The 14,783-nt window shown below is 61.8% G+C and overlaps 1 protein-coding gene across 1 annotated transcript; it reads right to left on the bottom strand.

Annotated features, from left to right (window-relative positions):
* Positions 1-852: 852 nt before the first annotated feature.
* Positions 853-3,429, bottom strand: KCNJ9 (potassium inwardly rectifying channel subfamily J member 9). The gene is made up of 2 exons (XM_062511245.1): positions 2,496-3,429; positions 853-1,163 (listed from the first exon to the last, which is right to left on the bottom strand). The coding sequence occupies exons 1-2, from the start codon at positions 3,427-3,429 to the stop codon at positions 853-855; spliced, it is 1,245 nt and encodes a 414-aa protein (XP_062367229.1).
* Positions 3,430-14,783: the final 11,354 nt, after the last annotated feature.

The following is a 14,783-nucleotide window of genomic DNA, read 5'->3' as shown; positions in this document are numbered from 1 at the left end:
CACTGACCCCTGCTGCCACCCCTGTAGGAATTGGGGTGAGGGCGCTCTGCTCACCCCTATTTCACCCCAAATTCTTCAGTGGACCCGCTGGATTGCCCCTCCCCAGAGGCCCCAAAACCCCCAATCCCAATGCCCGCACCCCAAAAACAGCGCCACCATAATTTTGGGGGATTTTTATTCGGTACACCCAAGTTTTGGCACCTACTAGGGCTGGCCAAGGTGACGTTGCTCTCCCAAGGAATTTCCGGGTCCCCCTCTCCCCACAAACACAGGGACATCCCAAAAACGCTGGGACACCTTAGATCCACCCCAAAACCACCACCACCATCCTAACGGGGGGATTTTTATTACACACACCCAGATTTTGGTGGCATCACTGCGACTCGGGGCTGGCCAAGATCCCATGGGCTCTCTTGAGAGATTTTGGGGTCCCCCTCTCCCCCACAAACCCATGGCACACCACAGAAACCCTGGGACACCCCAAATCCCCCACAACCATCACACCGGGGGGGGGGGGATTTTTATTACATACACCCAGATTTTGGCGGCATCACCGCGATTCGGGGCTGGCCAAGATCCCATTGCTCTCACGGGGGATTTTGGGGTCCCCTTTGCCCCCTGAGCCCAGGGACACCCCAAACCCACCTCCACCATCACACCGGAGGGGATTTTTGTTATATACACCCGGATTTTGGTGGCATCACCGCGACTCGGGGCTGGCCAAGATCCCATGGCTCTCTTGAGAGATTTTGGGGGTCCCATCTCCCCCACAAACCCCGGGACACCCCAAACCCACCGCTACCGTTAGAACAAGGGGGATTTTTTAGTACATACACCCAGATTTTGGTGGCATCACCGCGACTCGGGGCTGGCCAAGGTCCCATTGCTCTCACAGGGGGACATTTCGGGGTCCCCCTCGCCCCCCGCTGCCGCCGCCTCATCCAGGCGGCTGGGGATGGACCAGTACAGGTGGGCATCGCGGCGGGCAGCGGCGGCCGCCAGCTGGCGAGCGCTGCAGGCCGGGGTGGGCACGGGCACGGTGTGGTGGAAGCCCCCGTAGTCCACCTCGTAGAAACCTTCCTCGAGGCTGAGCAGCGGCGTGAAGCGGTGACCCCACAGCACCTCATCGGCCAGGTACGAGCTGCGTGCCTGGCACGTCATCCCTGGGGGGCACGGGGGTCAGGGGAACCCCAATTCCTGAACCTGGGGGGACCCCAATTCCTGAACCTAGGAGGACCCCAATTCCTCAACCTAGGAGGAACCCCAATTCCTCAACCTAGGAGGAACCCCAATTCCTGAAGGCTCCTGATCCCACAACACCTCATCCACCAGGTATGATCTGCATACCTCACACATCATCCCTGGGGGTCAGGGGGTGAGGGGAACCCCAACACCTGAATCACTCAGGGCATGGGGGACCCCAATACCTGAAGAATCCAGGGCACAGGTCACCCCAAATCTGGTAGGAAGGGCTCTCTGAAACCCCCAGGGCTTGGGGGACCCCAATATCTGAAGCCCCCAGGGCATGGGGCACCCTGACCCTACAGCAGTTTGTCCACCAGGTATAAGGGTCAGGGAGGCCCCAGAAGTTGGGGGGCCGAGGGCACCCCAGTATCTGAAGCCTCCAGCGTGTGGGGCACCCCAAATCCAGTAGGAGGGGTCTGTGAAACCCCTAGATTTTAGGGCACCCCAACACCTGAAGCTCTCTGCACCACCTGGCACATCATCCCTGGGGGGCACCCCAAAAGGTGAAGCATCCAGGGACAGGGCATCTGAAAAGGTGAAGAGTCCAGGGCATGGAGCACCCTGAACCCTCCTTAGGGGTCTGTGCTGCACCCATGGCATGGAGAGACCCCAAATCAGCAGAGATGTCCCCATGGAGATGAGGTGTCCCCACACAGGTGTCCCCACACAGGTGAGGTGTCCCCACAGACACGATGTGTCCCCATGGTGGCATCCCCATGGAAATGAGGTGTCCCCAGGGATGTTATCTGTCCCCATGGTGGTGGCCCCATGAAGGTGGGGTGTCCCCATGGACGTTATCTGTTCCCACGGAGGTGTCCCCAAGGAGACATGTCCCCATGGAGGTGATGGATGGGTCCCAAGAAGATGATGTCCCCACAGAAATGAGGTGTCCCACAGTGATGATGTGTCCTCATGGAGGTGTCCCCACAGATGTGTCCCATGGAGATGACGCGTCCCAAGAAGACAATACGTCCCCACAAAGACGATGTGTCCCACAGATGCGACGTCCCCATGGATGTGTCCCACGGAGATGATGACCCCATGGATGCCTCCCCAAGGAGACAACGTGTCCCTATGGAGACAATGGGTCCCAAGAAGATGATGTCCCCATGGACATGAGATGTCCCCAGGAAGATGATGATGTCCCCATGGATGCGTCCTATGAAATGGCGTCCCCATGGATGTGTCCCATTAAATGATGTCCCCGTGGATGTGTCCCCACAAAGGCAACACGTCCCCACCCCGTTTACCTGTGGCCTCCACCATGCCCTCGAGGATGACGACGATCTCGAAGTCGTCCCTCTCCAGCTGCCCCCGCGACACGTCCCAGAAGGGGCTGCGCTCGTCGATCTCGTGGCTGATGATGAGCGGCGACACCAGGAAGAGCCGATCATCGCCCGTCTCGAAGCCCACGCTCAGGTCGGTCTGGTCCAGCGGGATGAACTCGCCCTCCTGCGTCTGCTTGGACTGGATGAGCTTGGCACGGATGGAGGCCTCGACGATGTGCGAGTCGCGCAGGTCGCCCACGCGGAACATGAGGCAGAGGCGGTCATCGCGCAGCGACACCACGGCGTGCGAGGAGAACACCAGCGTCTCGGCGCGCTTGTTGGGCTGCGAGATCTTCACGAACATGCAGCCCACCATGAAGGCGTTGACCATGGAGCCCAGGATGGCCTGCAGCAGCAGCAGCACGATGCCCTCGGGGCACGTGTCCGTGATGACGCGGTGGCCGTAGCCGATTGTGGTCTCGGTCTCGATGGAGAAGAGGAAGGCGGACACGAAGCCGTTGAGGTTGTTGACGCACGGCGTCCAGCTGTGGTCGCCCAGGTGCTCCAGATCGCCGCGGCTGTAGGCGATGACCCACCAGATGAGGCCGAAGAAGAGCCAGGTGAGGGCGTAGGCCAGGATGAAGATGAGGAGGCTGAAGCGCCACTTGAGGTCCACCAGGGTGGTGAAGATGTCGGTCAGGTAGCGGTAGGTCTCGCGCACGTTGCCGTGCTGAACGTTGCACTTGCCGTCCTTCTCCACGTAGCGCTGGCGCTTCCGGGTCGCCGCGCCCCCCCCGGCCCCCCAGGGGCGGCGTTTGGGGGCTTGGGGGGGAGGGGGAGGGGGTTTGGCCTCGGCGGGGACCCCCGTGGGGACCCCCTCGGGGACCCCGCAGAAGGCGGCGTTGTCCTGAGCCATCGGCGGCGGCTGTGGGGGGACAGGGGTGAGGGGGTGAGGACTGGGGTGGGGGAACGGGGGATGGAGCCCCCAAACTGGGGGGACTGGGGAGATGGAGATCCCAAACTGGGGCAACTGGGATGGAGGAGTGGGGGATGAAGCCCTCAAACTGGGGGGACTGGGGAGATGGAGATCCCAAACTGGGGCAACTGGGATGGAGGAGTGGGGGATGAAGCCCCCAGACTGTGGGGACTGGGGAGATGGAGATCCTAAACTGGGGCAACTGGGATGGAGGAGTGGGGGATGAAGCCCCCAGACTGTGGGGACTGGGGAGATGGAGATCCTAAACTGGGGCAACTGGGATGGAGGAGTGGGGGATGGAGCCCTCAAACTGGGGGGACTGGGGAGATGGAGATCCCAAACTGGGGCAACTGGGATGGAGGAGTGGGGGATGAAGCCCTCAAACTGGGGGGACTGGGGAGATGGAGATCCCAAAGTGGGAGAACTTGGATGGGAGATGGAACCCCCAGGCTGGGGGGACTGGGATGGTTGGAATGGTGCCACTGACCCCTCCAAACTGGGGGGGACTGGGAAGAGAGGGGTGCCCAAACTGGGGGGACTCAGAAGACTGGGATGGTGGGAATGGCATCATCACCTCCTCAAACTGGTGGGACTGGGAAGGGTGAGATTCACCCCAAACTGGGCAGACTGGGAACTGGGCCACACGTGAACACACACTTACACCACGCATGTGAACATGTGAATGAACACACGAGTGTGCACAGGTGACACATGTAAACACACACACACTGCACACTCACAGGTGAACACACACGCGTGCACAGGTGACACATGTAAACACGCACACACTGCACACACTCACAGGTGAACACACACGCGTGCACAGGTGACACATGTAAACACGCACACACTGCACACACTCACAGGTGAACACACGCGCGTGCACAGGTGACACATGTAAACACGCACACACTGCACAAACTCACAGGTGAACACACACGCGTGCACAGGTGACACATGTAAACACACACACACTGCACACACTCACAGGTGAACACACGCGCGTGCACAGGTGACACATGTAAACACGCACACACACTGCACACACTCACAGGTGAACACACACGCGTGCACAGGTGACACATGTAAACACACACACACTGCACACACTCACAGGTGAACACACGCGCGTGCACAGGTGACACATGTAAACACACACACACACTGCACACACTCACAGGTGAACACACGCGCGTGCACAGGTGACACATGTAAACACACACACACTGCACACACTCACAGGTGAACACACGCGCGTGCACAGGTGACACATGTAAACACGCACACACACTGCACACACTCACAGGTGAACACACACGCGTGCACAGGTGACGCATGTAAACACACACACACTGCACACACTCACAGGTGAACACACACGCGTGCACAGGTGACGCATGTAAACACACACACACTGCACACACTCACAGGTGAACACGCGCGTGCACAGGTCACGCGCGCGCGAACACACACGCGCACGTGTGCACGCGCAGCCCGGTCACGCGCACACCCCCACCCTCCCCATCCCCTCCCCCGCCCCTTACACACGCGTGTGCCCCGGTGGGGGGTAGGGGAGGGGTCCCCGTGAACCCACCCCTCTCCCCCCACCTCCCCATCGCCCATCCCGGGGAGGTGAGGTGGGGGTGGGTGGGCTCAGCCAGGTCCGGGGCCTTCCCCCCCTCCTCATTTCCCATCCCGGGGGGCTCTCTCCCCGTTCTCCCCCTCCTCATTTCCCATCCCAGGGTGTGTGTGTGTGGGGGGGGGGTGGGGGTGGTCCCGGCCGGGTCTGGGGGTGCCCTCGCCCCCCGCCCGCTCTCACCGCTGCTGCCGCAGCCCCGCTCGCTCCGCTCTCTCCGGCCCCCCCCGCCCCGTTCCCCGGCAACGGCCGCGCTCGGATAAAAATACCGGGAGCCCCCCCCCTCCGCACGGACAACTGGCCCGGGGGTGGCCAGCGCTAGCCCAGCCCCCCCCCCCCCCCCCCTCGGTTCCGCCCCCGTCACCAGCACAACCTCCCCAAAATTAGCGCTCCCCCCTCCCCCCCCCTTCATTAGCCCGCGGGTGATTCTCGTTAGTCCAGCCCCCCTCCCCCCACCCCGGCTTACGCCCCCTCATCACTAGCCCGGGGGTGGCCGGCGCTTGCCCAGCCCCCTCCCCCCCATGCCCCCCGATTCAGCTGCACCCCCACAATTATCACAGCCCCCCCCGGCCAGGCTCAAGGCCTCACCTCATCATTAGCCCAGGGGTCTCCTTCATTAGCCTAGCCTCCCCTGCACTAGCCCAAGGCTGCTGTTCGCTAGCCCAGCTCCCCCGGCTCAGCCCCCTCCCCCATAATTAGCCTGGGGGTGCCCGTCATTAGCCCAGCCCCCTCCCGGGCTCAGCCCCTCCCTTCCCCCCAACACTAGCCCTGGGGTCTCCAGCATTAGCCCAGCCGTCCCCCACAAGCCCTGGGGTGGCCATCACTAGCCCATCCCCCCCATACACCATCATCCCGGGGGTACCCGTCATTAGCCCAGTACCCCCCGGCTCGGCCCCCAATCATTAGCCCACGACTTTCCAGGATTAGCCCAGCCCCCCACTAGCCCAGGCCCCCTCATCATTAGCCCTATCACTAGCCCAGAGCTCCCCATCACTAGCCCAGCCCCCTTCACTAGCCCACCTCTCCAATCAGTAACCCAAAGCCCCCCTCCCCTCCCCCTAACTCAGGCCTCCCATCACTAGCCCAGGAGTCCCCCTTTATTAGCCAAGCCCCGACACTAGCCAAGGACCCCACTGCTAGCCCAGAGCCCCAACCCCCATTAGCCCACAGCTCCCCCATCACTAGCCCAGGCCCCTCACCCTTAGCCAAGCCCCCCCTCCCCCCCCCAGTAGCCTAGGACTCCCCATCACTAGCCCAGAGGTCTCCCTCAATTGCCCAGGCCCCCCCCCCCCCCCCCCCGGGCAGACAAAGGCTCTTTGTGCCTCCGGACCGGTCGGGACAGGGCCTGGTGTGGGGCTGCCACGGACAGACGGACACACGGACACACAGACACACTGACCATTACACCCATGGACACACGGACACACAGACACACTGACCATTACACCCATGGACACACAGACACACGGACACACGGACACACAGACACACTGACCATTACACCCATGGACACACAGACACACAGACACACGGACACAGTGACCATTACACCCATGGACACACGGACACACTGACCATTACACCCACGGACACACTGACTATTACACCCACGGACACACAGACACACGGACACACGGACACACTGACCATTACACCCACGGACACACTGACCATTACACCCACGGACACACTGACTATTACACCCATGGACACACAGACACACGGACACACGGACACAGTGACTGTACACCCACGGACACAGGGACACACAGACCCCAAACCCCGCAGTTCTACATCCCATGGACCTCAGACCCCATGGCCACGGGACCATGGACCCCCTGACCCCACTGACCACACGGACTCACAGACCCGCACCCCACAGCTGCACATCCCCCAGGCCCACTGACCCCACAGCCCCCAGACCCCACAAACCCTGAACCCAGAGCCCCCAGACCCCACAAACCTCGAACCCACAGCCCCCAGACCCACGGAGCCAGGACCCATAGCCCCTCACTCCACAGCCCCGGGACCCCTCAGTGACACCCACGGGTGGGGAAAGGGGGAGGGGGTCTGTGCACACCCCGCACGAGGATGCTCCGGGTGGCGATGAGGAGGGGTCACATCCCCGGGACCCCCGGTACTCGGGTGGGGCCCGCCACGACCGAGGGGACCTCGGGGCAGGGGGGACCCCGGGTGACCTTGTCGGGACCCCCCCGGTAACAACGTGGCCACAGGGACTCCCCCGTGGCCGGGGGACGCTGCCCGGACCCTCCGGTGCCACCAGCGGGACCCCCCTTAGAGGTGCCAGTGCCCAGGGGACCCCGCCGAGACCCCCGGTGCAGGTGCCAATGCCTGGATAACCCTCCCGGGACCCCAAGTGACGGTGCCGGTGCCCGGGGGACCCTGTCAGAACCCCCCGGTGCCTCCACCGGGACCCCCAACGCCGGTGCCAGTGCCCGGGGGACACCACCAGGACTCCGAGAGCCGCTGGCCATGCCTTGTCCATCCCCCCCGGTGCTCCCACCGGGACCCCCAGCACCACTGCCAGTGCCCGAACATTCCCCCGGGTGTCCCCCGGTGCCCCCACCGGGACCCCCATGGCGGTGCCGGTCCCCCAGCATCCACATTCCGCCCCCCCCGTGCCCGGTAACGTGACCCGGTGCCGGCCGGTTCCTTTTCCACCCCATTAACCCCCGGCCCGCCCCCGGCGGCTCCTCCCCGCCCTGGCCCCCCCCGGTTCCTCGGGGGGGGGGGCGGGGGGGGGTGCCCGTCCCGCTGCAGTGGCCCCGCCGAGCCATAAAGCCCATGGGGAGCCGGCCGGGCTGAGCACGGTGGGACCCGTGACCCCCCCAGCAAGGTAAGGGTAACCGGGGGGGGGGGGGGTCTCCGGGGGTCCCCTGTCCCCTCCTGGGGGGTCCCAAGGGCTGCGGGCACTGGTCGGTGGCGCTGGGGTGGCGCCGGTGCTGGAGAAGGGAACCCCGTGTGGCCTTGTCCCCCCATACCAGTGGCATGACGCCCCCGTTGTCCCCACATTCCTGGGTCGCCATCACCCCACAACCCCGTGACTCCGTGAGGCCACGTCCCCGTGTCCCTGTGTCCACCCCTCCCTGTGTCCCCAAATCCCCATGTCCCCAAGTCCCTCATCCCCATGTCCCCACATCTTTGTGTCCCACATTCCCATATCCTCATTTCTCTGTATCCTCATGTCCCCATATCACGTACCACCAGGTCCCTGTGTCCCTGTATCCCCATGTTCCCACATATCCCGTGTCCCCATACCCCTGTGTCCCCATACCCCTGTGTCCCCATATCCTCAGATCCTGTGTCCCTCTCCCATGTCCCCAACACCCTGTGCCCCACATCCCCCACCCCCCTGTCACGTATCCTATGTCCCCAAGGCCCCTTTGTCTCTCTATACCCCGTGTCCCCATATCCCTGTGTCCCTCGTGCCCCATAGACCCATCCCTTGTCCCCATGTCCCGTATCCCCATGGCCTATGTCCCCATGTTCCTGTGCCCCCATGTCCCCTCATCCCACTATCCCCATGTTCCCATGTCCCCCTGTCCTGTGTCCCTCTATTCCGATGTCCCCATATCCCTGTGTCCCCATGTCCCCCATCCCTGTGTCCCTTGTGCCCCACAGTCCCACCCCATGTCCCCATGTCCTGTATCCCCATAGCCTATGTCCCCATGTCCCCCATCCCACTGTTCCTTGTGGATTATCCCCCAGCCTCAGCACATCCCAGTTGGACTGGGATGTGGTTTATCCTGGAATTCGGGTTACCCCAGGTGTGGGTTATCCCAGAATTAGGGTTACCCCAGGTGTGGGTTATCCTGAGTGTGGGTTATCCCAGACTTAAGGTTACCCCAGGTGTGGGTTATTCTGAGTGTGGGTTACCCCAGGTGTGGGTTATCCTGAGTGTGGGTTGTCCTGGAGTTTGGGTTATCCCAGAGTTTGGGTTATCCCAGAGTTTGGGTTATCCCAGGTGTGGGTTATCCTGAGTGTGGGTTATCCCAGAGTTTGGGTTATCCCAGGTGTGGGTTATCCTGAGTGTGGGTTATCCTGGAATTCGGGTTATCCTGAGTGTGGGTTATCCCAGGTGTGGGTTATCCTGAGTGTGGGTTATCCTGGAATTCGGGTTATCCTGAGTGTGGGTTATCCCAGAGTTTGGGTTATCCCAGGTGTGGGTTATCCTGAGTGTGGGTTATCCTGGAATTCGGGTTATCCTGAGTGTGGGTCATCCCAGAGTTTGGGTTATCCCAGGTGTGGGTTATTCTGAGTGTCCCAAGTGTGGGTTATCCTGGAATCTGGGTTATCCTGGAATTCAGGTTATCCCAGGTGTGTGTTATTCCTGGCATGAGTTATTCCGAATGCAGATTACCCTGGATGTAGGATATCCCAGGTGTGGATTATCCTGAGATGTGGGTTATTCCACATGTGGGTTATTCCAGGTATGGGTTATCCCAGATGTGGATTATCCAGGGTATGGGTTATCCCAGGTGTAGATTTCTCCTGGATGTGAATTATCCTGGGAGGGGTTTATCCCAGGTATGAATTATCCCAGGTATGAATTATCCTGGGTGTGGGTTATACTGAATGTGAATTATCCTGGATGTGGGATACTCCAGGTATGAATTATCCCAGGTGTGGTTTATCCCGGGTATGGTTTATCCCAGGTGTGGTTTGTCCAAGGTGTGGTTTATCCCAGGTGTGGCTTATCGCAGGTGTGGTTTATCCCAGGTGTGGTTTATCCTGGGTATGGTTTATCCTGGGTATGGTTTATCCCAGGTGTGCGTTATCCCGGGTGTGGTTTATCCTGGGTATGGTTTATCCCAGGTGTGCGTTATCCCGGGTGTGGTTTATCCTGGGTATGGTTTATCCCAGGTGTGCGCTATCCTGGGTGTGGTTTATCCCGGGTATGGTTTATCCCGGGTGTGGTTTATCCTGTGTATGGTTTATCCCAGGTGTGGTTTGTCCGGGGTGTGGCTTGTCGCAGGTGTGGTTTATCCGGAGTATGGTTTATCCCAGGTGTGCGTTATCCCAGGTGTGGTTTGTCCAGGGTGTGGTTTATCCCAGGTGTGGTTCATCCCGGGTATGAATTATCCTGGGTGTGGGTTATATTGAACATGGCTTATCCTGGATGTGGGATACCCCAGGCATGAATTATCCCAGGTGTGCTTTATCCCAGGTGTGCTTTATCCCAGCATCCCTTATCCAAGGTGTGAGCTAAGGCACCATTTTGGGGTTCCCCTGGTGCTGGGATCCCCATCCTGGCCGTGGTGGGCAGGGGGCAGCCCTGGGACCCCCAGTGGGGCCATGGGGGGGGGGGGGGGGGGGAACAGGGACACTCAGTGGGGCCAGAGCAGGGCCTGGGACCCCCGTGGTGGCTGTGACAGTGACAGGGGACCCCTGGGACCCCGGTGGTGGCATTGACAGTGACAGGAGAGCCCTGGGACACACACTGGGGTGGGTGGTGAGGGTCCCTGTGCCCCCCGTGGGGACCACGGCAGTATCAGGGGACCCCTGTGGTGACAGTGATGGTAATGAGGGGGGTCCCTGTGCCCCCGTGGGGACAGTAACAGTAATGACGAGGATCCCTGTGTCCCCCTCGGCGGCAGTGTCAGTGACATTGGGGTCCCTGTGTCCCCCTCGGTGGCAGTGGTGGTGGCAGTGGGGTGACATTGGGGTCCCTCTCAGTGGCAGTGGGGTCCATGTGTCCCCCTCGGTGGCAGTGGTGGTGGCAGTGGGGTGACATTGGGGTCCCTCTCGGTGGCAGTGGGGTCCCTGTGTCCCCCTCGGCAGCAGTGTCAGTGACATTGGGGTCCCTGTGTCCCCCTCGGTGGCAGTGGTGGTGGCAGTGGGGTCCATGTGTCCCTCTCGGTGGCAGTGGGGTGACATTGGGGTCCCTCTCGGTGGCAGTGGGGTGACATTGGGGTCCCTCTCGGTGGCAGTGGGGTCCCTCTCGGTGGCAGTGGGGTCCCTTTGTCCCTCTCGGTGGCAGTGGTGGTGGCAGTGGGGTGACATTGGGGTCCCTCTCGGTGGCAGTGGGGTCCCTGTGTCCCTCTCGGTGGCAGTGGTGGTGGCAGTGGGGTGACATTGGGGTCCCTCTCGGTGGCAGTGGGGTCCCTGTGTCCCTCTCGGTGGCAGTGGTGGTGGCAGTGGGGTGACATTGGGGTCCCTCTCGGTGGCAGTGGGGTCCATGTGTCCCCCTCGGTGGCAGTGGGGTCCATGTGTCCCTCTCGGTGGCAGTGGTGGTGGCAGTGGGGTGACATTGGGGTCCCTCTCAGTGGCAGTGGGGTCCATGTGTCCCTCTCGGTGGCAGTGGTGGTGGCAGTGGGGTCCCTGTGTCCCCCGCGCTGGCCCTGGCGGTGTCGCGGGCCCCCCGGGACCCCCGCGCTGGCGGTGGCGGGCGCGCGGGGCTCTGCATCTTAACGAGGGCTCCGTCAAAGCGCCTTTGTCCCCCCGCCAGCCCCATTGAAACCTCGGCTCCGGCCGCACAATGGCCCCACTGTCCCCTGTCCCCGTCCCTGTCCCCCCCCTCCCGCCACCGCCACCCCCCGCTCCAACCCCGCGGCACCCACCCCGCGCCCCCCTCCTCAACTGGGGGGACCCCTCCGTGGGTCTGGGGGGCCGGACCACCCCCCCCCCCCTCCACCCCGTAAATCCCAGTTACCCCAGTGCTGAGCGGCCCCGCGCCCCAGTTTGGGGGCGGACGGGGGGGTGGGGGCGCGGCTGGCGGGGTGCCCGGTCACGCCTGGCACCGCCGTGGCGTGGGAACGGTGCCCGCGCCACCGGTGCCAGCGGGACGCGAAGAACGGGGACGTGTCCCTGGGGCCACCCCCCCAGCCTGTTTGGACCCCCCATGTAGGGCCGGGCCTCTGCGGTGACCCCCCCAAAGTGACCAGAACCCCCCGAGGGGAAACTGAGGCACAAGGGGGTGTGGGGGGGGTTAATGGGTAACCGGGTGTGCCGCGGGCACCGGGAACAAGCTGCGGCTTGTCCCGAGCCGTGTCCGGCCACCGGAGCACGGCCGGGGGGCACGCGGGGCACGTGGGGCCCTCGGAGGGGGCAGTGACCCCAAAAGTGAGGCGGGGAGACCAAAAAAGGGGAGTGGGGAGCAGAAATGGGGGGGTCAGGAGCCAAAAGAAGGGGGTCGGGACCACTCGAGAGGGAGGCAGGGGAGCCCGGGGTGTGCAGGGGGTGGGGGACACGGTGGCTTTGGGGACACCCGGTGGCTTTGGGGACACCCGGTGGCTCTGGGGACATGGGGGGCTCTGGGCACCCTCAGAGGCTCCAGGACATGAGGTGGCTTTGCAGGCACAGTGGCTTTTGGGGGACACGGGGGACTCTGGGGACACATGGTGGCTCTGGGGATTCAGTGGCTCTGTGGGGCCACAGTGGCTCCAGGGACCCCCAAGAGCCCACATGGGACAGAGCAGCTTTGTGTCCCCTCTTTGGGGACACCGATGTCCCTTCTGTCCCGGCTGTCACCGTCCCTTCCAGGACCTTTCTCTGTTGGGGACACGGCGCAGCCAGGCCAGTGGCAGTGCCACCCATGCCACCCGTGTCCCCAGGCTTTGACAGACACGGGGACACCGAGCTCCAAGGAGACCGCCCGTGGTGCCACCATCTCCCGGTGTCCCCGTGTCCCCGCGTCCCCGGCACGCTGCCCTTCCGCGGCGGAAATGGTGGCGGGGCCAGAGGCTGGCGGGGGCTGAAAGGGCCTTTTTTGGGATGGGGACACCGGGACACGGGGGGGACACCGGGGAGGCGCCTGGCATTGCCCCCGGCCATTTGTCCCTGTCACCTCCCATTCATCCCCTTCCTCTTCCTCCCGGACGCCCGGGACATTTCCACGGCCACTGGAGCTGCCAGGGAACACGGGGGGGACATGGGGGGGCGACACGGGAGGATTTGGGAATTGGGGGGCACACAGAGCAATGGAGGGACAGAGGGATGGACAGAGGGATGGACAGAAGGATGGACAGAAGGATGGACAGAAGGATGGACAGTTGCAGGAATGGACAGTTGCAGGAATGGACAGAGGGATGGACAGTTACAGGGATGGACAGTTACAGGGATGGACAGTTACAGGGATGGACAGAAGGATGGACAGAAGGATGGACAGAGGGATGGACAGTTGCAGGAATGGACAGTTACAGGGATGGACAGAAGGATGGACAGAAGGATGGACAGAGGGATGGACAGTTACAGGGATGGACAGTTACAGGGATGGACAGAGGGATGGACAGAAGGATGGACAGAAGGATGGACAGAGGGATGGACAGTTGCAGGAATGGACAGTTACAGGGATGGACAGTTAGAGGGATGGACAGAGGGATGGACAGTTACAGGGATGGACAGAAGGATGGACAGTTACAGGGATGGACAGTTACAGGGATGGACAGTTACAGGGATGGACAGAAGGATGGACAGTTGCAGGAATGGACAGTTACAGGGATGGACAGAAGGATGGACAATTGCAGGGATGGACAGAGGGATGGACAGTTACAGGGATGGACAGTTACAGGGATGGACAGAGGGATGGACAGTTACAGGGATGGACAGAGGGATGGACAGTTGCAGGGATGGACAGAGGGATGGACAATTGCAGGGATGGACAGAGGGATGGACAGAAGGATGGACAGTTGCAGGGATGGACAGAGGGATGGACAGTTACAGGGATGGACAGAAGGATGGACAATTGCAGGGATGGACAGTTACAGGGATGGACAGTTACAGGGATGGACAGAGGGATGGACAGTTACAGGGATGGACAGAGGGATGGACAATTGCAGGGATGGACAGAGGGATGGACAATTGCAGGGATGGACAGAGGGATGGACAGTTACAGGGATGGACAGAGGGATGGACAGAAGGATGGACAGTTACAGGGATGGACAGAGGGATGGACAGTTACAGGGATGGACAGAGGGATGGACAATTGCAGGGATGGACAGAGGGATGGACAATTGCAGGGATGGACAGAGGGATGGACAGTTACAGGGATGGACAGAGGGATGGACAGTTACAGGGATGGACAGAGGGATGGACAGAAGGATGGACAGTTACAGGGATGGACAGAGGGATGGACAGTTACAGGGATGGACAGAGGGATGGACAATTGCAGGGATGGACAGAGGGATGGACAATTGCAGGGATGGACAGAGGGATGGACAGTTACAGGGATGGACAGAGGGATGGACAGTTACAGGGATGGACAGAAGGATGGACAGTTACAGGGATGGACAGTTACAGGGATGGACAGAGGGATGGACAATTGCAGGGATGGACAGAGGGATGGACAATTGCAGGGATGGACAGAGGGATGGACAGTTACAGGGATGGACAGAGGGATGGACAGTTACAGGGATGGACAGAGGGATGGACAGTTACAGGGATGACCACCCAGTTCCCCCTGGGCTGGGATGAGCCCATCCAGCCCCAGCCCCACCAGGGGGGAGGGGATGTCCCTCACCTTGTCCCAAACTCCCCTCCCCCCTCACATCCCCACAGGTGTGTCCCACCTGTGCAGGGAGCTCCAAATCTGGCCCCACCCTCTGCTTTATCCCCTCTGTCCCCACTCCCATACTCGGGTCCAGCCTCTCACCACAGATGTCCATCCATCCATCCGTCCATCCGTCCATCATCCATCCAC

This window comes from Cinclus cinclus, chromosome 31 (assembly GCF_963662255.1).
Source record: "Cinclus cinclus chromosome 31, bCinCin1.1, whole genome shotgun sequence".
NCBI classification, from domain to species: domain Eukaryota; kingdom Metazoa; phylum Chordata; class Aves; order Passeriformes; family Cinclidae; genus Cinclus; species Cinclus cinclus.
The sequence above is the reverse complement of the archived record's forward strand: the minus strand, read 5'-3'. Positions and strand labels throughout refer to the sequence as shown.